Source organism: Natrix helvetica (genome assembly GCF_964273705.1).
Source record: "Natrix helvetica genome assembly, chromosome: 1".
In the NCBI taxonomy this organism is placed as follows: Eukaryota; Metazoa; Chordata; class Lepidosauria; order Squamata; family Natricidae; genus Natrix; species Natrix helvetica.
This window is the reverse complement of record NC_138548.1, coordinates 355,235,656-355,259,167: the sequence shown is the minus strand read 5'-3', so window position 1 is coordinate 355,259,167 and position 23,512 is coordinate 355,235,656. Positions and strand designations below refer to the sequence as shown.

At 44.3% G+C, this 23,512-nt stretch overlaps 2 protein-coding genes and 1 long non-coding RNA gene across 4 annotated transcripts in view; all 3 read right to left on the bottom strand.

Annotated features, from left to right (window-relative positions):
* The window catches only part of LOC309384299, a 291,422-nt gene that overhangs the window by 202,590 nt on the left and 65,320 nt on the right, over positions 1–23,512 (bottom strand). The gene's annotated exons all lie outside the window — the stretch shown is intronic.
* The window catches only part of LOC309384257 (uncharacterized protein), a 268,736-nt gene that overhangs the window by 211,257 nt on the left and 33,967 nt on the right, over positions 1–23,512 (bottom strand). The window lies entirely within an intron of this gene.
* LOC309384260 (uncharacterized protein) overlaps positions 7,498–23,512 on the bottom strand; it is a 58,453-nt gene continuing 42,438 nt past the window's right edge. The window contains exons 2-3 of the mRNA XM_081937531.1: positions 17,400–20,180; positions 7,498–7,930 (exon numbers count right to left, since the gene is read on the bottom strand). Coding sequence (XP_081793657.1) covers positions 7,771–7,930; positions 17,400–18,967 — 1,728 coding nt within the window. The 5' untranslated portion in view covers positions 18,968–20,180 and the 3' untranslated portion in view covers positions 7,498–7,770. The remainder of the gene's footprint in view (positions 7,931–17,399; positions 20,181–23,512) is intronic.

The window sequence follows — 23,512 nt, the reverse complement described above, 5'->3', positions numbered from 1 at the left end:
AAAATTAATGGTCCTATAAGAGCACTTAGCAAAGTGTTGAGCCAAGGGGAAAGGTTATACCAGTTTCCAAACAATCCTTGTTGATCTTCCCTCTCCTGTTTTCATTTATTCAGGCCTTCTCTTGAGTTTTGTCATAGAGTCCTGCACTATGCCAGAGTGGTCTGCATAAAAACAACATTCTTCCCTTAAGGCCACACATAACCCCCCCTTCTTTTTTTAAAAAATAGATCGAGTCCTCTTCTGTTTTGCAAAACCACTTCTGAGAGGGAGGTTAAAGATTGTCATGTTAGGCAAAGTATTGTTAGGAATACAGTCATGTGGATGTAACTTGGGATGGAATTGGCAAACATGGCGATCCGGAATTCACAAGGGGTAGCCTGGGAGTATAAAGTCACACATCAATGGTTGCAGACTCAGGAGACGGGGAGGCTGGCAGCGGAGATGGGTGGGGTGCTGGTGCAAAGTAAGGCCGGATACAGCGACCAGGAACCCACAAGACTTTGTCAGGCAGTTGGACCGCTGTGTAGCCTCTTCCCCAGGTGATGAGATCAGCGGGCCCTCTCCAGGCAGGATCTGGGAGTTGGCGATACCAAACCTGAGGGCAGGGGAAAGAGAGGGAGGGGGAAGAAAAATGCCTTGTGGCAGCAGAGGAGGCAGGAGTGCCAGTCAAGTTTAAAAAATTCAAGGAAAATAAGCATAAGTTCAAAATGTTTTGCACCGTTGGGAGGTTAGGGAGGTTTTTCCCTTTTTTGTCAATGTGTCTGTCTAATGCATGTTTTAAGGTTTGGTTAGCCCTTTCAACCAAGGCTTGACCTTGGCTGTTATAGGGAATGCCAAACTTATGAGTGATTCCCCATTTCGAACAAAAGTCAGCAAAGGCACTGCTGGTATAAGCAGGGCCATTGTCAGTTTTGAGTTCATTTGGACGTCCCAGCGATGCAAAGGTATGAATACAATGAGTAATAACATGCTTGGTGGATTCACCCCTTTGGGGTGAAGCCATGATGAACCCAGAAAAAGTATCAATAGATACGTGAATATACTTCCATGGGGAAAAGGAAGGATATTGGGTAACATCCATTTGCCAAATTTGACAACATTCAGTTCCTCTGGGATTGACACCCATAGGAATGGAATGAGACTGTTTACTACAAGTAGGACATTGTTGTAAAATTGCTGAGGCTTCGGCAGCAGTGATGCCAAATTGTCTAATGAGAGCCTTTTTGTTTTGATGAAAGTATGAATGACTTTCCCAAGGAGTGGGAGAGGTAAGAGGAAAGACAATTGTAGACGCAGAAGCAGCAGTGGCAGCTGCATCAGCACGGTCATTGCCTTCCTGGATGATGCCAGGAAAAGGTTGATGACTTCTAATGTGAGAAACATGAAATGGATTTGACCTAGTATTGATAAAAGATTGTAAAGCTAAAAATAATGACATCAAAGAAGATTCAATAGAGGGAGATAAATAAGACATGTAGACGGAAGAAATAACTTGGAAAACATACAAACTATCTACTATAAGATTAAAGGGTTGATGTTGAAAGTGTTGAAAGGCCAATAAGGAAGCAGCTAATTCAGACCATTGAGCAGAAGTTTGTTCAGATGTGGTTTTAATTACCCATTCACCATCCTGTTGCCAAGTGCATGCACCAAACTGCTTGCTTCCATCAGCAAAGACAGTGACTGCATTAGCAAGGGGAACAGGTGAGTAGGGGAAGGACCACTGAAAAGGTACAGTTTTTGGTTTGGAGCTTCTTTGTAGATTGTTCCTGTTTGCACCGCCCCCAAGGGCGTGGCACTAAGCCTTGAAATGACCAGGTTTCCCACAATTAAAACAATTTCCAGTAGGGCGGGAAGAAGCAGATGAAGAAGAAGCAGAGGAAGAAGAAGCAGGAAACGCGCCATGTTGTTGCAACACAGCAGCAAGAACCCCCATCTTGTGGTCAGTTGTACCCACGATGCAACAAGCCTAAAGGAAATTAGCTAAAGTAACCCTGGGACGATTTGCTATAAGTTGAAGAACCTTTTGACAATCCCTATTAGTATTTTCATAAGCCAATTTCAGAGAAAGTTCCTCATTATCAATTTGTCTTTCTAGATTTCCTTGTAAACTGAGCTGGATTCAAACAAAAATGTTATTCACTCTCTCTGACTACATATTGTAATTTCTAAGTCATCTCTGTAAGAATTCCTAATAGGGCAGCAACTAGCGCTGCCGACAGACAAACAAACAAACAATCAACAGATCAATAAACAAATAAACAAACAAACGTGCCATCTGTTAAGTATGCAAAGTGCACGCAAACATAAAAACATAAAAGAGAAAAAAAACAGCTTCAAAAATAAAACAAACAATCTAAATAAGGTAATTTGAGTCAATATTAAAATTTTCCAAAAAGCAAAGTTGAATTAAAACTTCAGATGCAGACATCAGATATCACCCTTTACCCCGCCTTTCTGAGGCTGAGACGTCAGGGAGAGAAAAGGAAAAAAAAATGGTGAAAAGAACACCGCCCCCCCTCCTCCTGCCTTCTCACCAGGGGCAAAGGGGGGTGAGAGGAAAGGAAAAAATGTTTCAAAAACACCTCTTTTAACACAACACGCTCTGCTTTTTCAGCCAACAAACCTTACATTTCAAGCATCCAATACTGACTACATACACACTCATTCACACCTATAGTTACATTTCTTTTGCAATAAATCAGTCATTAAATTTATTTCAATGAACTAGCTTACCCCCAAAGCAGTGAAAACCCAGGCAGTAGTTTCAATCACAAAAGTGATTATAGGGCCCTGAACGACTACTGTCTTTGTCGCACTGCTCCAAGGCGACAGCACGTCCATTTTGCTGGCCAGCAATTAATTAATTAAATCACATTAATGTTACACACTATCATTATAGATGCAAAGAACGGTAAGTCAAAAGAAATTAAATGCACAGCGGGGGAGGATAGCAAAAGCAGAAGTCAGGAAAGGGAAAGCGAGAGTTGTATTTTTTCCGAGGACACATAAATCATTTTTGTACTAGGGTTTTGATCCCTAATGAAAGAGAGGGCGAGATGTTACAGACATGCCCCTCCTTGGATTTTTACACTCTCTTTTAAAATAACGCTTTTCTTGAGGTTTCCTGTCTTGTAATAAAGCACAAGCCATTGCAGAATCGTACGGGGGAGGTACAGCACCATCTGGCATAAAAGGTGAATTAGGATCATATTTATGATGAACAACTAAACATTCCATAATTAAGCGCCACATAGTCAAAGTTTAAATAGGTGCTCTAGGAAATTGATGAAAATATTCCCCCAATTTGGTCCATGTAGAAATTTTTAAAGTCCCTCTTTCAGGGTACGATGGACACTTCTGCCAGATGTAAGTTAGCAAATTCACAATTTCCTTTTTTTTTTTTTTTTTTAGTTGTGGTAATTCTTTTACCACTTTGAGAGGCGATTTTAGAAGTAGCATCGATTAATTCCCCCAATTCCTTCAAATGACCTATCTGAGGTTGGGAAAACTTTCCACCCATAACTCACGAGATCCTGTCGTCTTTCAGACGGACGATTTGCGCGGCTTTCCCCAGCGATGAGAATGGGCAGTTCGATGTAACGGCTTCTTCACAAAGAATCACGTCGGGGTCACCAAAATGCGGCTTCGCCGGGCCGCATTAGGGTGGGCGCAATCATGGGATGACAAATGAGTCTGACCACACGGTTTACTCGGGATGATTGCGCCCAGAATGTGTTCTGGAACCTGCTTTTATTAAGTCAGAAGGCATTCAAAAAAGTTTCCGTTATACATCGTGTGATTACATGATTGGTTACCTGCTTGTGGCAGGGCAGAACTAAACAGGTTAGCATACAGCCATATAATTGGTTAAAGCTTTCCATAGGATGTGGTTTTTTCTCTCCTGTCCGGAGTTCTCTGGACAGGCTCTGTGGTTAGCATTTCTTGCATAAACAGCAGGTGTTGAAGCATAGCAAAGGATGTGGTTTTCAATTTCGTAAGGCTACCTTGTCAGGTTGTCTTTCATTTAATGTGAAGCAAAATTATTTGACCATTGCAAAAGATCCCAACACATTTTGGCCTGCGGAATGCTTCTGGAGCTCTCGAGGGTGAAAAACTGGGTGCACAGAGGCCTCAGGAGGCCATAAAAACGGCAAAAACTGCCCTTTTTTCACTCTCTTCACCTCCAGAAGATAGATAAAGAGAGAGACAGAGAGAGACACATAGTGAAAGAGAGAGAGAGAAAGAAAGAGAGGGAGATATGGAGGCGGGGGTGACGTTGCGGCGCTACCACGTGCGATCTTGCAGCTCCAAGATTGCTGTCGATATCTCTGCTGCTGGACGGTTTTTTGAATGAAGTTTGGGTTTTTTCCCTTTTTCTTAAAGAAGGTATGCTTCTTTTTTGTTCTATTTTTATCTATTTTTTGGGATACATACACAGACATATTTTTTTTCCCTTTTCTCTGCTGGAGTTTGTTATTTTATTCCACTGAATTGGATTAAGGAAAGAAGAACCTAAAAACTTTTGTTTTTTTTTCCTTTTTTGTGATTGATCTGTTTTTTCCTTTTTTTCTTTTAAACAACTGGAACCAATTGGATTAGGGCAAACAAGAGCCTGAAGATTTTTTTCTTTTTTCCTCTTCCACTTTTTCCCTTTTTTGCATTCCTTTTTTTTCTCTTCTTATTTTAGGGCCACTTGGGATTATAACTGTCTTTCATATAAGTGGATTAAGGTATCGAAGAACCTGAAGATTTTGTATTTCTCAACTACCATATAGTATATCAACTTTTTTGAAATGAGTAAAAAGATAACGGCCGTTGGCTGTGCAATACTAAGTTTCTCTTCTTCATCATCTAGAGGACAAAGATCAATACACATGATGTTGCAACAGGAAAAAGACAAGGAAGTGACACTGCAGATGATTATGCAAGGAATACAAAAAACACAAGAACAGAGAATATAGAAAAGAGAACAGAGAACAGAGAACATTGAAAAGAGAATAGAGAATATAGAACAAAGAACAGAGAACATTGAACAAAAAATAGGGAAAACAGATGAAAAAATTGAGAACATTCACCAAATGATGATGAAATATGAGGATAACTTCAAAAAATTGAAGAAAAAGTTGAACAAAGAGACAAGGAAATTGGAGTTATTGATAGCAGTGGTTGAAAGAGATAACAGTGGAATTCTGGGATGGGAGATCAATAGATCAGAAGTTTATCTTAGATTTCAAAACGTAGAAGAAGAAAAGGGAGAAAATCTGGCAGAAATAATGATAGAAATTCTGGCAGACGACTTGATGATAACCAAAGAGAAGATGATGGATGGTATAGACGAGGTGTTTCGAGTCTATACAAGATATGCAGTGAGAAACAATCTCCCAAGAGAAGTTCATATAAGATTTACTAAGCAATTAACACACAAATATTACAGAAGGCAAGAGACAAAAGACTGGAATATGAAGATAAAGAGATTGTAGTTTTGAAACAAGTACCAAGAAGAGTGAGAGAGATGAGAAGATGAGAATTTTTTGGCTAAAATTTTACTTTAAAAAGGTGTTAATTATAGATGGCTGATATCAGAAGGTCTCATGTTTGTATGGCAAGGGCAAAGATACAGAATAGATTCAAATGAGAAAGCAGAACTATTCTATGCAGAACATCTGAGAGGGAAAGATGAGGAAACAGAAAAAGAAGAATCACTAATTCAACTCCAAGAGGAGTGCATAGTTGTGACTGAGAAAGAAGGTGTGGTACCTTAGAGAACAACGAGAAGCGAGATCTACTAGAGCAGTAAATCCTTCTTATGAAGTATAAATATGGAAGAGAAAAAAAATGATTACAATTAATATAAATGGACTTAATTCAGGTATTAAAAGAAGGAAAACATTTCATTATAGAATAGACTGTACAAGGAAAAGAAATACAAACATCTTAGAGGACCCACTAGAAACTGCACCTAAATTGATAGAAAAAATAGAGAAATATGGAAAAATAGCAGGTTTGAAAATAAATAAAGACAAAACAAAGATTTTGACAAAGAACATGTTATTAAGACAAAAGGAAGAATTTGCGGAAGCTTTGAAGATCCAAGTCACGAATAAGGTCATGTCTTTGGGGATATATTTGACAGCAAGTTGTAGTACACTTAAAGAAACAATTACCATAAACGCAAACAACAGATTGCAACAGATTTGCCAAAATGGGAAAATTTACAACTATCAATAATAGAGAGAATATCAACAATCAAGATGAATATATTATTTTGATGATTTAACAAAATAGTGTTGAAATATATTTGACAGGGAAAGAAAGCGAGAATAAAATTAAAATTGTTACAAGATGCTAGAATAAGAAGAGGATTTGGTCTACCTAACTGGCAATTATATTATCAGGCAACAAGTTTGATGTGGGTTAAGGAATGGATAACATTAAGAAATTCTAGATTATTGACTGTAGAAGGACATGATTTGCTGTTGGGATGGCACACTTTCTTAGAAGACATTACATACATGAGGCTTTGCTATTAAATTGGGAGAAGATTAAAAGGCAGCATTATCTAAAAATTCCACTCTGGTTATCAACTATTGAAGCATTTTCATATCCAATAACATACAAAAAGGAACAAACAGTTAGATATGGTGAAATATTGAATGCAAAGGGTGAACTTAAATCTATGCAAGAACTGGAACAGCAAGGTATAAAGATGAACTGGTTTTCATATGTGCAAATACATTCTAGATATGATAAAGATCTTAAAATGGAAGGTTTCCATGATAAATTGACATTTGAAATGAGAGAACAGGAAGATAAACAATTTTATGAGATACGGGATCTATTTTATCAGTGATTAGATAAAAAAACATGGAAATGAAAGAAGTTAGAGAATGTTATAAATACAAGAATAATAGAATGATACAGAATATAACAAGGATATATTATGGGATAGATTTAAAATGATGTAATGAATTGTTATAATATAAATGAATCCAATACCTAGAATATCTCGTTTAAAATGAAGGAATAATAGTGATAGTCAAATAAAGGAGGTACAATGATAATGTATACAAATATATTTGATTGGATAATATGTGATTTCATATAAATTGTAAGTGATGACTATGGAAAGGATGCACAAAAACCTTGTAACCAATCGACACACTGTTTATAATTGAAGATGGCTTTATGTTTTATGTTTTGTTTGTCTATGTCTGTCTAAAAATAAAAACTTTCTTATAAAAAATAGAGAGGGAGATAGAGTGACAGGAACAAGAAAATGGAGAATATTATTGTAGACCTTTTATATAACAAAACGAAAGTAATAACAAGAGAAAACGTGGGCAAATTGAATAATGAGATTATAAATTAATATAATTATGCATTATTGTTAGAAATATATAAGCGCATTGATTGCTAGAGTTATGTTTAACTTTATTAGTTTTATTTGTATTAGAATGTATGACAGGTGGCACACTGTTTACGCATTGATTTGATATTTTGTTGGCCCAGGATTTCTTAATGAGCATCTGCTGTAGGCTATTAGGAAAGACTGGGGGCTACTTTCTGCCTTTAAGAACATGTTTCTCCTTTTCTATCTCTTTTAATATTCCCCAAAATATTTCATTCTCGGGGGGGGGGGGCTTTCCCACAATTCCCCCCTTTTGCTCTCTATATATTTACATATATTGCCCAACCTACGCACTATTAGAATGGTCTCTGTACTTTATGTATACCTGCAACATCACGAGGGATACTTGCCTGGCATCCTTACTTGGGGTCTATTGAAATGGGAGGTGATTTTGCAGGCCACTGGGACAAGGGAAAGTACAGTGATGGAGGCAGCAGAGGACTCTCATGATGATTATGGCAGTAGCGCCAAAAAGGAGACGTTTCAACCCATGAAGGTCTAGCAACCAGGGCAGATGTTCTGTTAAATAGAAAAGAAATGTACAGGTGAAAAATTAGTATATCATGCAAAATTCATTTATTTCAGTAATGCAATTTAAAAGTGAAACTAATGCGGATGCCCAAGATGGTGTCCTGTCGCGTTTGAGGAGAGCTTCAGGGAGATGATTGTCCTTCTTTGGGCTTGCAGAGGGTACCCTATCCCATCGTTGGTTCCAAGTCCAACTATGAGAACATCCTGGGACCTCGGGGATACCCTTGAGCTGCGATGTCCTGCCTTGTAGCCGGAACATCTTGAGTGAAACGGGGCGGTTGGCGGTGAAAGGAGAATGGAGAGTGTCGACGGCTGCTGGCATGGGTGTGGTCAGCAGCGGTGGTGGGACGCCCAGCCTGGGGTCTCTGCAGCCAGCATGGGTGTGGTCGGCGGCAGCGGGACGCCCGGCCTGGGGTCTCTGCAGCTGCCACTCCCCACACTGTGGTGTTATCCCAGTTGCTCCCCCCCTCCACCTTGCTTATGGACGTGATAAATTGGATCAGCGGGGAGTGGCTGAGGCAGCTGGAATGGATATCGACGACAGCAGAAGATGGCTTCGGTAGTTGGAGTGGGGGGGGTCCTTCGTTGTGGCCCCCTCCAGTATCACCACTGTTGCCTGGGCCACCGTACTGTGCCATTTGGCCCCCAACACTTATGACACTATGGACTGGGTCAACGGAGTGCAGCCCTGGCGACGGATATGAGTGCGGCTGGCGTGGACAGAGCTTAGCTGTTGGAGTTGTTGAAGTTGGAGCAGCCGCCGCTGCCGCCACTGTCCTCACCGCCGCCATAACTGGCCGCTTCACCACCTCGCAATTTATCATCTGCTGCGATTTTGACATCTGGCCATTACTCTTGCATATTGTCCTTAACACCGACCATTGCTATGATGGACATAAGCTTCCCACTACCCCCTTGAACACTGTCAGCTGCCCCCCCCCCCCGGACATATCATCTCCTCGTTCCATCTCCCTGTGATGTCATCCCGTTTGGTTGATGCCACACTCTCCTCTATGTTATACTGCGACGGAACTTTACTCCCTTCGGGAACTCCTTTTGTGAAATGGGGCCTTGGAGTTCAGGTGGGCCTTTTTGTTACATACCTATCTCCCTGCTACGTTTCATCGGCCCTGCCAGGGCTGCTGCATATATTAGCTGGATTGGTGGTTGATTTCCCCAGGCTTATGATCCTGGGGGATTTCAATCTGCCTTCCATTGGCGAGAAATCCGAGTCAGTCACGACTATGGACCTAACTCAGTTAATTCAAGATCCCACCTATAATAGGGGACACACGCTCAACCTGATTTTTGTGGGCAGTGGATGAATGATCTAGATTTAGGGGATATTTCTATCCAACCCTTGTCATGGTCTGATCATTTCTTCATCAGGCTTGACTTCCATATTGCTACCCCTCGCCGCAGGGAGGCGGAACCAACTAGATGGTTCTGCCCCAGGCGCCTGGTAGACCCTGAAAGTTCCTGATGGAGCTTGGGACTTTTCCTGAATCCCTTGCTCACAACTCGACCGAAGCCCTAGTGGAAGCCTTGGATAGGGCGGCCACTGGGGCCTTGGATCGCGTTGTGCCTTTGTGGCCTCTGACCTGGTATCGATCCCGGGTAGCTTCCTGGTTTACCGAGGAGCTCCGGGAGATGAAACGCCGGAAAAGACGCCTAGAGAGTGGCTGGAGGGCCAGCCAGTCCGAATCTGATCGAACACTAGTAAGAATTCATATTAAATCCTACTTAGTGGCGATGAAAGCGGCAAAACGGCAACATTTTCCCGCTCTTATTGCATCCGCAGACAACTGCCCAGCCGCCCTGTTTAGGGTGATCCGCTCCTTACTTAACCAAGGAACTGGGAAAGACCCCTTGCAGGGTAGGGCTGAAGAATTTGTCCAGTATCTGCAGGATAAAATCGCTCAGATCCAGACAGGCTTGAACTCTGACTGGGTAGATTTGGGTGAGTCGATGGGGATGAATCTTGTGGAGACAATCTGGGATGAGTTTGACCCTGTGACTCCCGAGGGCATAGACAAGATTATGGGGAGACTCAGTGCTGCCACTTGTGTGCTGGACCCGGTTAGTTTCAGCTTCGCGGCAGGTGACACGAGGCTGGCTCCAGGCGATTACCAACGCTTCATTGAGAGAGGGGTTCTTTCCCACCGCCTTGAAGGAGGCGGTGGTGAGGCCCCTCCTTAAGAAGCCTTCCTTGGACCTAGCTTCTTTAGCCAACTATCGTCCGGTCTCCAATCTTCGCTTTGTAGTGAAGGTTGTCGAGAGTGTGGTAGCACGTCAGCTTCCCCAGTACCTGGATGAAGCTGTCTACGTGGATCCGTTTCAGTCAGGTTTCAGGCCCGGCTACAGCACGGAGGCGGCATTGGTTGCGTTGGTCAATGATCTCTGGCAGGCCCGGGACAGGGGCTGCTCCTCTGTCCTGGTCCTATTAGACCTCTCGGCGGCTTTCGATACCATCGACCATGGTATCCTACTGCGACGACTCGGGGGGTTGGGAGTGGGGGGCACCGTTTTACGGTGGTTCTCCTCCTACCTTTTGGATCGGTCACAGTTCGTGTTGACTGGAGGGCAGGGATCGACCCCAAGGCACATCACTTGTGGGGTGCCCCAGGGGTCAGTTCTCTCACCCCTCCTGTTCAACATATATATGCAATTGCTAGGCGAGATCATCCGTGGTTTTGGGGTACAGTATCATCAATATGCTGATGATACCCAACTGTTCATCTCTACCCCAAACCACCCAAATGATGCCCTCAAGGTGATGTCCCGATGCCTGGAGGCTGTGCGGATCTGGATGGGGAGGAACAGGCTCAAGCTCAATCTCTCCAAGACTGAGTGGCTGTGGTTTCTGTCATCCCGTTTTGTGCATCTTGTTCCATCTTTGATGATGGGGGAGGAATGTTAGCCCCCTCAGAGAGGGCACGCAATCTGGGAGTCCTCCTGGATATGCGGCTTGGTTTAGAAGAACACCTGACGGCCGTGACCAGGGCAGCCTTTTACCAGGTTCACCTAGTACAGCGGTCGGCAAGCCACGGCTTGCGAGCCACATGCGGCTATTTACACACTTTAATGCGGCTCTTCTGTGTGCTGGGCGCCCGCTCCCCTCCCTCCTCGGGTGGCCGCCAATGTTCCCTCTAAGCTGCGCAGATAACAAGGAAACGCCACGCAGAAGTTTTAAAATGTGAGTGAAAATATCCCCCCTCCCTCCCTTCTCTCTGTCTGCACCGAACTCTCTCTTCCATGATTGGTGAAATCAAGGAAGATTCTGCCCGGATACCAATGACGTTGCAGAATGGAGAATTCCCATTGGTCCTATGGGGCTTCATTGGTTCCTGGGAAAACATGATTCGCTGGTTGTAGCCTGCTTTTCTCTGCATATCCGGGGTTTCTAAGGCATTGCATCGTCTGAAGCCCGTTCTGGACTGGGCAATCTTTCTGCGATCCCTTTGCTTTGGGGAGAGAGGGAACCAGCGTGGAATTGGACTGTCTGAGCCAAAGGGGTCCACGCGATCTTGAGACTGGACTTTTAAGCAGTACCAATTCTTTCCACTCTTTCTTTTCCCTTTCTGTCCTTCTTCTATCTTCCTTTCCTTTTCATTTTTTCCTTTCATTTCTCCTTTCCTTTCCTTTTTCCTTTCCTTCTTTTCCATTTCCTTTCCTTTTTCCTTTCCTTCTTTTCCATTTCCTTTCCTTTGTCTTTTCCATTCCTTTCCTTTTCCTTATTTCCTTTTCCCTTTTTTCTTTTCCCTTCCCTTTCCCTCCCTTCTTCATCCTTTCCTTTCTACTTTCCCATTTCCTTTCCTTTTTCCTTTCCTTCTTTTCCATTTCCATGGCCATCATGGAGGGGGGCGGGGAAATGTGACATGAGGGGGTGAAATGTGACATGAGGGGAGAAATGTGACATTGTGGGATTGACATAAAAAGGGTTGATGTGAAAAGGGGTGTGTGGACATAAAATTGCGGAATATCGTAATCTAGGAGCCAGCAAAATAAGTTAGTGGCCAGGTTCTGAGGTCAATATATAACATCCACAGATAAATAACAGTGTACCATCCTATGTATTTTCGGTTTTAAAAATGTGGCTCTCAAAATAAATTTCAATTGTGGTTTTGGCGAGATTTGGCTCAGTTGAAAAAAAAGGTTGCCCACCACTGACCTAGTTGCGCCCCTTCCTGGATCGGGATGCTCTGTGCACAGTCACTCATGCCCTTGTCCTTTCTCACCTGGACTACTGCAACACTCTCTCCTTGGGGCTGTCCTTGAAGAGCACCCGAAGGCTTCAGCTGGTCCAGAATGTGGCTGCGCGGGTTATCATGGGGGTACCTAGGTGCTCCCATGTTACACCCCTTTTAGGCGACCTGCACTGGTTGCCGGTTGTTTTCCGGGTGCGATTCAAGGTATTAATTATGACCTTTAAAGCGCTCCATGGCTTAGGCCCAGCGTACCTGCGAGACCACCTACTGCCACCAGTAGCCTCCCACCGTCCAGTGCAATCCCACAGAGTTGGCCTCCTCAGGTTGCTGTCAGTCAGACAGTGTCGGCTAGCGACCCCCAGGGGGAGAGCATTCTATGTGGGAGCGCCTTCCCTCTGGAATGAGCTGGCCCCGGAGCTTCGCATAATCCCCGAATTCATAATTCTTAATGAAGCACAGTGGCCAAAGGCCTGTTGCTCAGTGGTCCAAAGTCCTCCTTTCTGATGAGAGCAACTTTTGCATCTCATTTGGAAACCAAGGACCCAGAGTATGGAGGAAGAATGGAGAGGCCACTCAAGCACAGTAATCCCACGGTCATTGAACCAGGTTTTGGTGCTTTTGGCAAAAGTTGCTCTCATCAGAAAAGAGGACTTTGGACCAAGGAGCAACAGGACTTTGGACCACTGTGCTTCATTAAGACCAGGGTCAACGCAGCCGTCTACCAGGAGATTTTGGAGCACTTCATGCTTCCTTCAGCAGATGAGCTTTATGGGGATGCTGACTTCATTTTCCAGCTGCCCACACTGCCAAAAACACCAAAACCTGGTTCAATGACTGTGGGATTACTGTGCTTGATTGGCCAGCAAACTCGTTTGACCTGAACCCCATAGAAAATCTATGGGGCATTGCCAAGAGAAAGATGAGAGACATGAGAGGGAACAATGCAGAAGAGTTGAAGGCCGCTATTGAAGCATCCTGGTCTTCCATAACACCTCAGCAGTGCCACAGGCTGATAGCTTCCATGCCACGCCGCATTGAGGCAATAAGTGCTGCAAAAGGGGCCCAAACCAAGTACTGAGTACATATGCATGCTTATACTTTTCAGAGGTCTGATATTGTTCTATGTACAATCCTTGTTTTATTGATTGCATGTAATAGTCTAATTTTCTGAGATGGTGGATTTGGGGTTTTCATGAGCTGTACGCCATAATCATCACAATTATGACAAATCACGACTTGAACTTCCTTGCTTTGCATGTAATGAGTCTTATATCACATATTAGTTTCACCTTTTAAGTTGCATTACTGAAATAAATGAACTTTTACATGATATTCTAATTTTTCGAGGTTCACCTGTATAGTGTGCAATTTTCTGTGTCAATTCTTTTAGATGTCATTTTCTATAAGCTTTCAGTCAGGTTTGAAGCAAGCACATATCCCAAAATTGTTTGCAGTCATGATTGTGCCTTAGTAGATAATCAAAGGCTGCTCATTTCCAAGGATTGCTTCCTGAACCTGCCTTAGTTTATTGCACCCAGGATTTGTGAGGCCAAATTTAGATTAACCAGTGCACAAGGCAGGCTATGAATATTTTTGAAGTTGCGCACGAGGAGTCCTGGAACTCCTACTAATGCAGTGGAAAACCAGTGCAACATATTCTGTTTCACTGGGCAACTGAGCACCATCATTTGTGAGTCACAATCAGAAGTTGGGGTTTGGAAATCTCTTTTAAAAAACCAACCAGGGGAAGCTTTATCTCAGGAGTCCTCAAACTACAGCTTCTGGGCTGGATATGGCCCGCCAACACGATATATCAAGCCTGCAGAATGGTAGGATTAAGCCCTGCCCTCGACTTACAGCCACTCCTTGTATGGCTGGCTTTTCATGCCAGCCTTACCATCCCTCCTCCAGCCGTGGCCTTATATATACCTTGCAGAATCTAGCAGCTCAGCTGTGTACTTCTGTTCATCGCTGTTCACAAAGGTAAGGACAAAGAGCATGGGCCGGAGGGGGGGGTGGGGGAGGGCAAGCTGGCAGATGGGTGATACTGGCAGTGGGTTTACTGACATGTAGGGGGGAGCATGTGGGAGACCGTGGCATCGGAGCCCTTCTGGGGTGTTTCCTGAATCCGGTGTGGCCTATGACAGGAGCGCGTGGGGATCACACACCGCTTCCAGACCAGTTTGGGGAGGGGCCAGAGAGCTTGGCGAGGACGATTCACCAGAAAAGGCAATGGCAGAGCCTTGCAGCTTTTATCTGCCATATGACCTCTAGGTAAGGCCCCTCCTCCTCTTCCCTTCCCCTTTCCACAGTGTCCTGTTTGTCCAAACACCCAGGCCGTGCAGCAATTCCCAGGGAGGTGCCCTGACTGAGGAAGCTCAGACTGTAGCTCACAGCTTGCCCACCACATAAACTGCTCCCGCCCCTTTCAAAATAGCCACCCAGCACTTCTCTTGGGTGCCCAGGACCAACAAGCAGCTTTTCTGAGAACCGGGGGAAGGGGAAGCAGACACGCCAGTGGAGGAGACAAGCTTTGATTGCTTGTCGGTGGAGCTCCAGGCAGAAGGGCTTGCTTTGGTCCTGGGCTGGAGCAGCAAGGAGGCAATGACAACAGCATGAAGGGAAGCCCCATGACTGGAGACTCAGCAACCAGAGCCTGGAAAAAAATCAACATGTTCGGCACCACTCGCATGATGGCCTGGCCACCTTGACGAAAGCCCTGGAGGTGGGTGGGGCAGCAGGGTGATCATTGGCAGGGGATAACACAAGCGGGTGACCTGTGATGGGGCTGCGAAAGGAAGCACTCAGGATGAGGCTGCTTCCCCCACAAAAGCGCCACAGCTGCTGACAATTGCAGGCCGTGTACCGAAAGAGCAGCTCCTCGCATTGTGCCTGCTGCAATAAGTATGAGAAGCCTAGCCAATGTTTTGAGCACGGTTAACATCTCCAGCCCAATGAGCTTAGGCCTCCCTGTTCCCATAACCAGCCTTTGCTTTGTGGAAAGCATGCCTTTCCTTCCCCAGGCATTGCCAACCTCTGCCCCCGTTAAAAACAACAACCCTAGAGCAAAATCTTCATGCACAAAAAGAATATTGACTTGATGTGCCAACCACTCCCAAATACCATTCCTTTTCCCAAAGTCAGGACATTGAAAAGGCTTCTCTCCTGTGTGAACCATCGGGTGCATGGCCAAACTGGAATTTCGACTGAAATATTTCTTGCAATCTGGGCATTCATATCGTTTCTCTCTTGTGTGAGTTCTCTGGTGTATTATCAGCTTGTCCTGCTTGCTATAGCTTTTGCAACATTGGGACAACTGGTAGGGCTTTTCTGTGGGGTGAGCTTTCCCATGTACAACTGGGAAGCCATTCTGATTAAAGCTTTTGCTGCATCGGGAACACTGATATGGCTTTTCACCAGTGTGGATCCTCTCGAGCATAATTCTACAATCTTTGCTTTTGCCACAATAGACAGATTTGCGGATCTTTTCCACCACTGACATTATTGGATTCTCAAGGACATCAAAAATACTCTCAATTCCATGTTGGATGGAGTTGGATGGAGCATAGTCACCATTCCGGAACTTCCAGGTTGCCTGTAGGGCCGTTTTTCGCTCTCTGCTGGCTTCAGGGAATCTCCTGAAACCTCCGGGCGATGGTGTAGGCTGTTTTCACTCTTCCTGGGTTCCTAGAAAGCATCTGGAGCAAGGGGAGGGCAAAACAAGCGTGCCAAAAGTGGGGGGACCGCTGGTCGTACACACATGCATGCTGGGGTCGCGCGCATAGCATTATGGGTGTGGGCACGCCGAAGCACGCCCTACCTGATCTCCTCCCCGCTTTTGGCACACGATCCAAAAAATGTTAGCCACCACTGATACATATCCTTCCCTCCCTCCCCAACATGTGGTTCAGAGATCTTCAAAGGTAAAGAGGAGAAGGGTGTGAAGTCAGTTATAACGGGGGAGTGAATGGCCAAGGGGACTCAAGAGTTAGGATACAGAGCACAAGGGTGTCTTGGAGAGCAGGCACGCCTGGCCCTGCACTAGGCCTCCAAGACTTTTCCCCAGCTCTGAGTAGACAGTGTTCTGCCTAGCGACTCGCACATTTGATTAATGGCTGCATCAGGGAGAGCAGGACGATTCGGGTAATTAAGGAAAGCAATTTCACTTAACAGCCATTGGATCATGCAACCGTAATTCAGGGCCCATAATAGTTATATCTTGAGGACTACTTTTAAGCGGGCTGTGGAATTCTGGGGCTGAAAATCGGGTGAAACCAAGGTAGAAGACTGAAGTTCGGGAATGGTTACTATGCTCCATCCAACAAGGAATTGAGAGTATTTTTTATGTCCTTGGCATGTGGGAATTCCATAATCAACAGACAAAAGCTCCACCCAAAATTCCTTTTTGAGGAGTTCCACTAATTCCAGAAAAAAAAATATTCAGAAGATTCTGCTGATAACCAGAAACTAGTAGTTAACCATTTTCCAATTTACTTTTCACTCCACTTACAAATTTAATCCTGAGAAATTTTTGAGCAAAATGAATCAGGCCAAAATTCAAACAATTAATTTTTCACCTACACTTTCAATGGGAGATCACAAATTAAATTCAAGCATTCTCTAAACTCATCTACCTTTCATCATATGGATTACCTTGTGTGCAATAAGGGATGATTCATGCTTGAAGTAATGTCCGCAGAGTGGACATTTCAAAGATTTCTCCACGGTGTGAATCTTCTGGTGTTTCACCAGGGTGGATAAAACTTTTCCCACAATCAAGACATTCAAAGGGTTTCTCTCCTGTGTGAGTCCTCAGGTTTATCACTAGCTGGAAATTCTGACTGAAATCTCTCCCTCAATCAGGACATTCAAAGGGTTTATTTCCTGTGTGAGTCCTCTTGTGTCTCACCAGATTAGAATTACAACTAAAGCTTTTCCTACAGATAGGACATTGAAAGGGTTTCTCTCCTGTGTGAATCCTTTGGTGATTAACCAACATGGAATTCTGACTGAAACCCTTCCCACAGATAGGACATTCAAAGGGTTTCTCTCCTGTGTGAGTCCTCTGGTGTATCACCAGCTTGGAATTCTGACTGAAACCTCTCCCACAATCAGGACATTTGAAGGGTTTCTCACCTGTGTGAGTCATCTGGTGAGTCACAAGGCTGGAACTCCGACTAAAACATTTCCCACAATCAGGACATTCAAAGGGTTTCTCTCCCATGTGAATCCTTTGGTGACTAACCAACCTGGAATTATGACTGAAACCTTTGCCACAGATAGGACATTCAAAGGGTGTCTCTCCTGTGTGAGTCCTCTGGTGTGTCACCAGGGTGGAACTCCGTCTAAAACATTTCCCACAATCAGGACATTCAAAGGGTTTCTCTCCTGTGTGAGTCCTCTGGTGTGTCACCAGGTTGGAATTTAGAGTGAAACCTTTCCCACAATCAGGACATTCAAAGGGTTTCTCTCCTGTGTGAGTCCTCTGGTGTGTCACCAGGCTGGAACTCCGACTAAAACATTTCCCACAATCAGGACATTCAAAGGGTTTCTCTCCTGTGTGAGTTCTCTGGTGTATCACCAGGCTGGAATTCTGACTGAAACCTCTCCCACAATCAGGACATTCAAAGGGTTTCTCTCCTGTGTGAGTCCTCTGGTGTGTCACCAGCTGGGAATTCTGACTGAAACTTCTCCCACACTCAGGACATTCAAAGGGTTTCTCTCCTGTGTGAGTCATCTGGTGTCTCACCAGCTGGGAATTCTGACTGAAACCTCTCCCACAATCAGGACATTCAAAGGGTTTCTCTCCAGTGTGAGTCATCTGGTGTGTCACCAGGCTGGAATTCCGACTAAAACATTTCCCACAATCAGGACATTCAAAGGGTTTCTCTCCTGTGTGAGTCCTCTGGTGTTTTACCAGGTGGGAATTCTGACTGAAACCTTTCCCACAATCAGGACATTCAAAGGGTGTCTCCCCTGTGTGAGTCCTCTGGTGTATCACCAGGGTGAAACTCCGTCTAAAACCTTTCCCACAATCAGGACATTCAAAGGGTTTCTCTCCTGTGTGAGTCATCTGGTGTGTCACCAGGCTGGAACTCCGACTAAAACATTTCCCACAATAAGGACATTGAAAGGGTTTCTCTCCTGTGTGAATCATTTGGTGACTAATCAACCTGGAATTCTGACTGAAACCTTTCCCACATATAGGACATTCAAAGGGTGTCTCTCCTGTGTGAGTCCTCTGGTGTGTCACCAAGGTGGAACTCCGTCTAAAACCTTTCCCACAATCAGGACATTCAAAGGGTGTCTCTCCTGTGTGAGCCCTCTGGTGTGTCACCAGGTTAGAACTCCGTCTAAAACCTTTCCCACAATCAGGACATTCAAAGCGTTTCTCTCCTGTGTGAATCCTCTGGTGTGTCAGCAGGCTGGAACTCCGACTAAAACATTTCCCACAAACAGGACATTCAAAGGGTTTCTCTCCTGTGTGAGTTCTCTGATGTATCACCAGTTGGGAATTCTGACTGAAACATTTCCCACAATCAGGACATTCAAAGGGTTTCTCTCCTGTGTGAGCCCTCTCGTGTGTCACCAGACTGGAACTCTGACTAAAGCATTTCCCACAATGAGGACATTCAAAGGGTTTCTCTCCTGTGTGAGTTCTCTGGTGTATCACCAGCTGAGAATTCTGACTGAAACCTCTCCCACAAATAGGACATTCAAAAGGTTTCTCTCCTGTGTGCGTGGTCTTATGTCTCAAGAGATGGGAATTGCTAATGAAACTTTTCCCACAATCTCTACACTTATAAGGTTTCTCCATGGAGTGAATCCTCTGATGTGTTACCAGGTGGGAATTACAATTGAAACTTCTCCCACAGTCAGGACATTGAATGGGTTTTTCTCCTTTATGATTCCTCTGGTGTTTCACAAATTGGAATCATAACTGAAAGTTTTCCAACAATCAGGACATTCAAAGCATTTATCTCCTATGGGAGTCTTCTGGTGTATCGCCAGAATTGTGACTTTCCCATAATCAGGACATTCAAAGGGTTTTTCTTCTGTGTGAGTTTTCTGGTGTCTCTTGACTTAGAAATTTCTAATGGCGTTTTCCCCATAATCTAGACACTTATACCGTTTCTCCCTGGAGTCAATCTACTGATGCATCAACAGACCTAAATTGTGACTTTTTTTCCACAATCAGGACATTCAAAGGGTTTCTCTTTTGTGGGAGTCCTCAGGTGCTTCACCAGGAAGGAATCCTTTCCCACTGAAAGGATGTTCAAATGGTTTTATTCCTTTGTGTGCATCCTTTGTGTCTCATGACCTGGGAATTTCTAATGAAATTTTTACACAATCTGCACAGACATATTTTTTCTTCCTCCTGTGAGTTATCTGATGTAGCGCCACGTTGCCATGCTCCTAAAGCATTCACCACATTGGGAGTACTTCTGTGGCTTCCCTCTTTTGTGGAGGTGCTTCCATGAACAACAAGGGAGCTGTTGTGACCATAGTTTTTGCCACATTCAGGTAATGTGTATGGCTTTCCTTCTCCTCTTGTGCATCATCAGCTGTGATTTGCAATCTGTGCTTTTCCCACAATAGGCAAATTTATGAAGCTTTTGCTCCACTGATATTCTTGAGGAGGTAAAAAATATGGACAATGCCTTACTTAAGGGTGCTTTCATTCAAGCCGTCTTCTTCCTCACAGGGAGTGGTCTGCATTACTGTCTCTTCTATGTGGCTTTACTATTGATCTTTTCCTCCCAACAGACTTCCAGATATTTCCCTCTTTTGCTGAATTATAAATAATCTCCCTTCCCCTCTCATTTAATTTATCCTTGAGTTCTGCATAACCTGCTTATTCTTTCTTAATTTTCTCTCTTTTGTCAAACAGCTGCTGGAGGAGGAGCAGATTTGTATGGTTTTCTGCAGGAAATGGAAAATATTTTGATTTTTGGCTTGATTTTCTTCCCTTTTCAACACTGATGATTATTTACAGTTGTCCAGAGTGCTCTTATTGCCATCCTGTTCATCTGTAAGATTCAAAGAAAAATGTAACTTTAATTGTTTATAAAATGGTTAGAGATGAGGTGAAAAAAGAAGAAAAGTATACACCACTTTTGCTCATGGAAGTCCTCAGCTGCAAATAAGGGCAGAAAATACTGTCTACAACCCCTCTGGTGACATCCTTGTTCAAGTAGTCCTCACTTAACTTACCACAATCGGAATTGATATTTGCATCGCTAAGCAGCTCAATAATTAAGCATCATGTCACATGACAGTGCCAATTTACATCTCTTCCTCTGTAGTTTTTAAGCTAATTACTGTGGGTCGTTAAAGGCAATTTCATATGACCGTGACTTGCAATTTCCTGCCAGTATATCCACTGATTTTGCTTGTCTGAAGCTAGCTGGGAAGGTCACAAATGGTGATTGTGAGTGTGGGATGCCACCACCATCATAAATGTGCAACTCTTGGCAGAACCCGAATTGGTGCAACTCCTTTTCCTGCACTTTCAAAACCACAGTCACTGCTGACATGGGGGTCACGGAACAAGTGCTGGGATTAACACAAATTTTGTGGACCAGATGCACATCTGCTTCTACTGTGCCATAGTAACTCTGAAGGCTCAGGGAAGAAGTGGTAAGTGAGGACTACCTGTGCAACCAAAGATGGATTAAGCACAACTGAACCTGGTTAATACATGGATGGGAGAAGAAATACGATACTTATTGGCAAGACATGGAAGGAAAAAAACTTGTAAATTTTATTCTTCTGTCGTTTTCAATACACGTGTGGATTACAAACTATATCAAGAGGGCAACCTCAAGATATAATGGGAGACTTTAACTACCCTGATATCAACTGGGAGTAAGTTCGAGATCGAATAGATTCCTAACCAATTTAGCTGATAACTTTGTCATCCAAAAGGTAGAGGAGGGAACTAGAGAAAAACTATACTCAACCTAATTCTTACTAACAGAGAAGCGATAGAAGGAGTTGAAGTTGTTGGAACCTTGGGAGAGTGACCATGTCTTACTGGAATTCAATATAATGCAAACACAAGCAATAGAATATAATCCAACAAGTGTCTTAAACTTTAGAAGAGCTGATTTTAAGAAATTCATAGCCTAAGCAAAAATTCATGGATAAAAATCCTAAAGGAGAAAACAATGCAAGGAGTGTGAGAAATACTGGAAAATCTATATATATAAAAGCAAAATACCCCTCATGCATTATCACAAAATCTCCAGAACCTTAAAGTCTGCAAACCTAAATTTTCCACGTATGTTCCTCTTGGCTTCTAGGTGCTCACTAAGAAAAGATTTTTCGAAATGACCATCAGAACATTAGTATTTCCTATATTATTATTAACATGTTATCATGCTAACGAGTTCTACTCCCTCCCCTAATCAGAAAAGAAATCTCTTCCAAATGGAAAACACAAGCAGAGGAGAGGAGATTCAGTTTCGGTTTTACTTTCACAGCAGGAAGCAGCTGTACTACAGAATAGTTGAGCTAACCAATAGCCAGGCTCCTTCCTGTCTCCTTGCTCATACAGCAAATGCTGTTTCACTTTCAAACTAGCCCTCTGATGCTAAGGAGTCCTACTCCCCCTCCCCACCTGAAAAGAAATCAATTTCAAGCTCTGATGCTAAGAAGTTCTACTCTCCCTCCCCATCTCAAAAGAGGAGTTTCACTTTCACAGCAGCAAGCAGCTTTACTACAGAACAGTTGAGCTAAGCCACGTCCAGGCTCCTTCCTTTCTCCTTCTTGCTCACACAGCAAATACTGTTTGAGTTTCCAAACACACCTCAACTCTCTCACACACTGACAGGACGCTAGACAGATGAATACTAATGGATGCTGGTAGGCAGAGGCAGGTCCCCCCCCTTATTTTACTCCCCAGTTCAGATGAATCTGTTCCTTCTAGTGTAACACCAGTTATAGGGAAAAGAGGCAAAAATGCAGAAAAGGATTTACAGATGCGATTAGGAAAACACAAGTAAGGGAAGCTGCACGCAAGTATCGTCAAACTCATCCCCAAGTCAGTAGAAAGGCTGTAAAAAAAGGTGTTGGTACTTACCTGATACGCCTCTTCTCATAGTGGGGGGAGAAGTATCCAGGATAGGTTGACCTTATCCTCCAGCTGATTGGACTGAGTCAGATAAGCTCTTGGGACACGCCCCTGGCCCACCAGGCCCTGCCCAGTTATCGGCGAAGAACTCTATCTGACTCGTTATGCCATCCACTTCAGACTTTAATATGGTTTCAAACCCTTTTATTGAAGAATAACTTAACATACCAGTGCAACAATCAACAAACACATGTTACATGACCATGTCAGGGGGGGGTCTGGATACTCCTCCCTCCACTATGAGAAGAGGCGTATCAGGTAAGTACCAATGCCCTTTCTCCATAGTGAGGGGGGAGGAGTATCCAGGATGGGACATACCAAAGCTAGCACGTCCCTAGGGAGGGTCACATACTGAGGGCACTGGCCAACTAAGCCTGGTGGGGGGTGTCCCTTGCCCTATGTACTGTCTGTAAGACCCTGTGTCCAAATGAAGCCTCCACCGAGGCAAAGGTGTCTAACTTGTAGTTCCTCATGAAGGGTGAGGGAGAAGACCAAGTGGCTGCTTTACATATCTCTGTCCATGACGCCTGGGTAGCCCAGGCCGCAGTAGTGACCGTACCTTGTGTAGAGGGTGTTGTGATGGGGCTCGGTGGCTAACTGCCCTGAGACTGGTAGGCCGTGGCTATGCAGGTTCTCAACCACCTGCCTATGGTGGTGGCAGTCACCTTCCTGCCCAGAGACCCTGGTTGGAATGAGACAAACAGGGCCTCGGACCTTCTATTCTGCCGAGTTCTTCTGAGGTAGATCCTCAGGGCCCTTCTTATGCCTAATGTGGGCCATTTCCTTTCTAGAGGATGAGAAAGTTCCGGGCAGAATTAGGCAGAACCAGCTCCTGTGCCCTGTGAAAGCACGAACATACCTTAGGTATGAAGGAGGGGTCCAACCGCAACACACCTCTATCCTGATGAAAGATGCAGAGGTCTTCCCTGACGGACAGGGCCTGCAGTTCTGATATCCGTCTAGCGGACGTGATGGCCACCAGGAACGCCACCTTAAGAGTTAGAAATTTTAGTGACACCATTCGCAATGGCTCAAGCGGCTCCCCCGTCAGGGCCTCCAACACTTTGTGCAGGTCCCAGGAGGGGTACCTATGTATTGGAGGTGGTTTGAGGTTGGACGCTCCCTTCAGGAACTGCCTGACCAACGGTTGCTGAGTGAGTGTCTGGGTTCTGCCACACAGCAGCAGTGAGGAGAGCCACTTCTGCTGGAGCCTCTCTGTTGTTTATC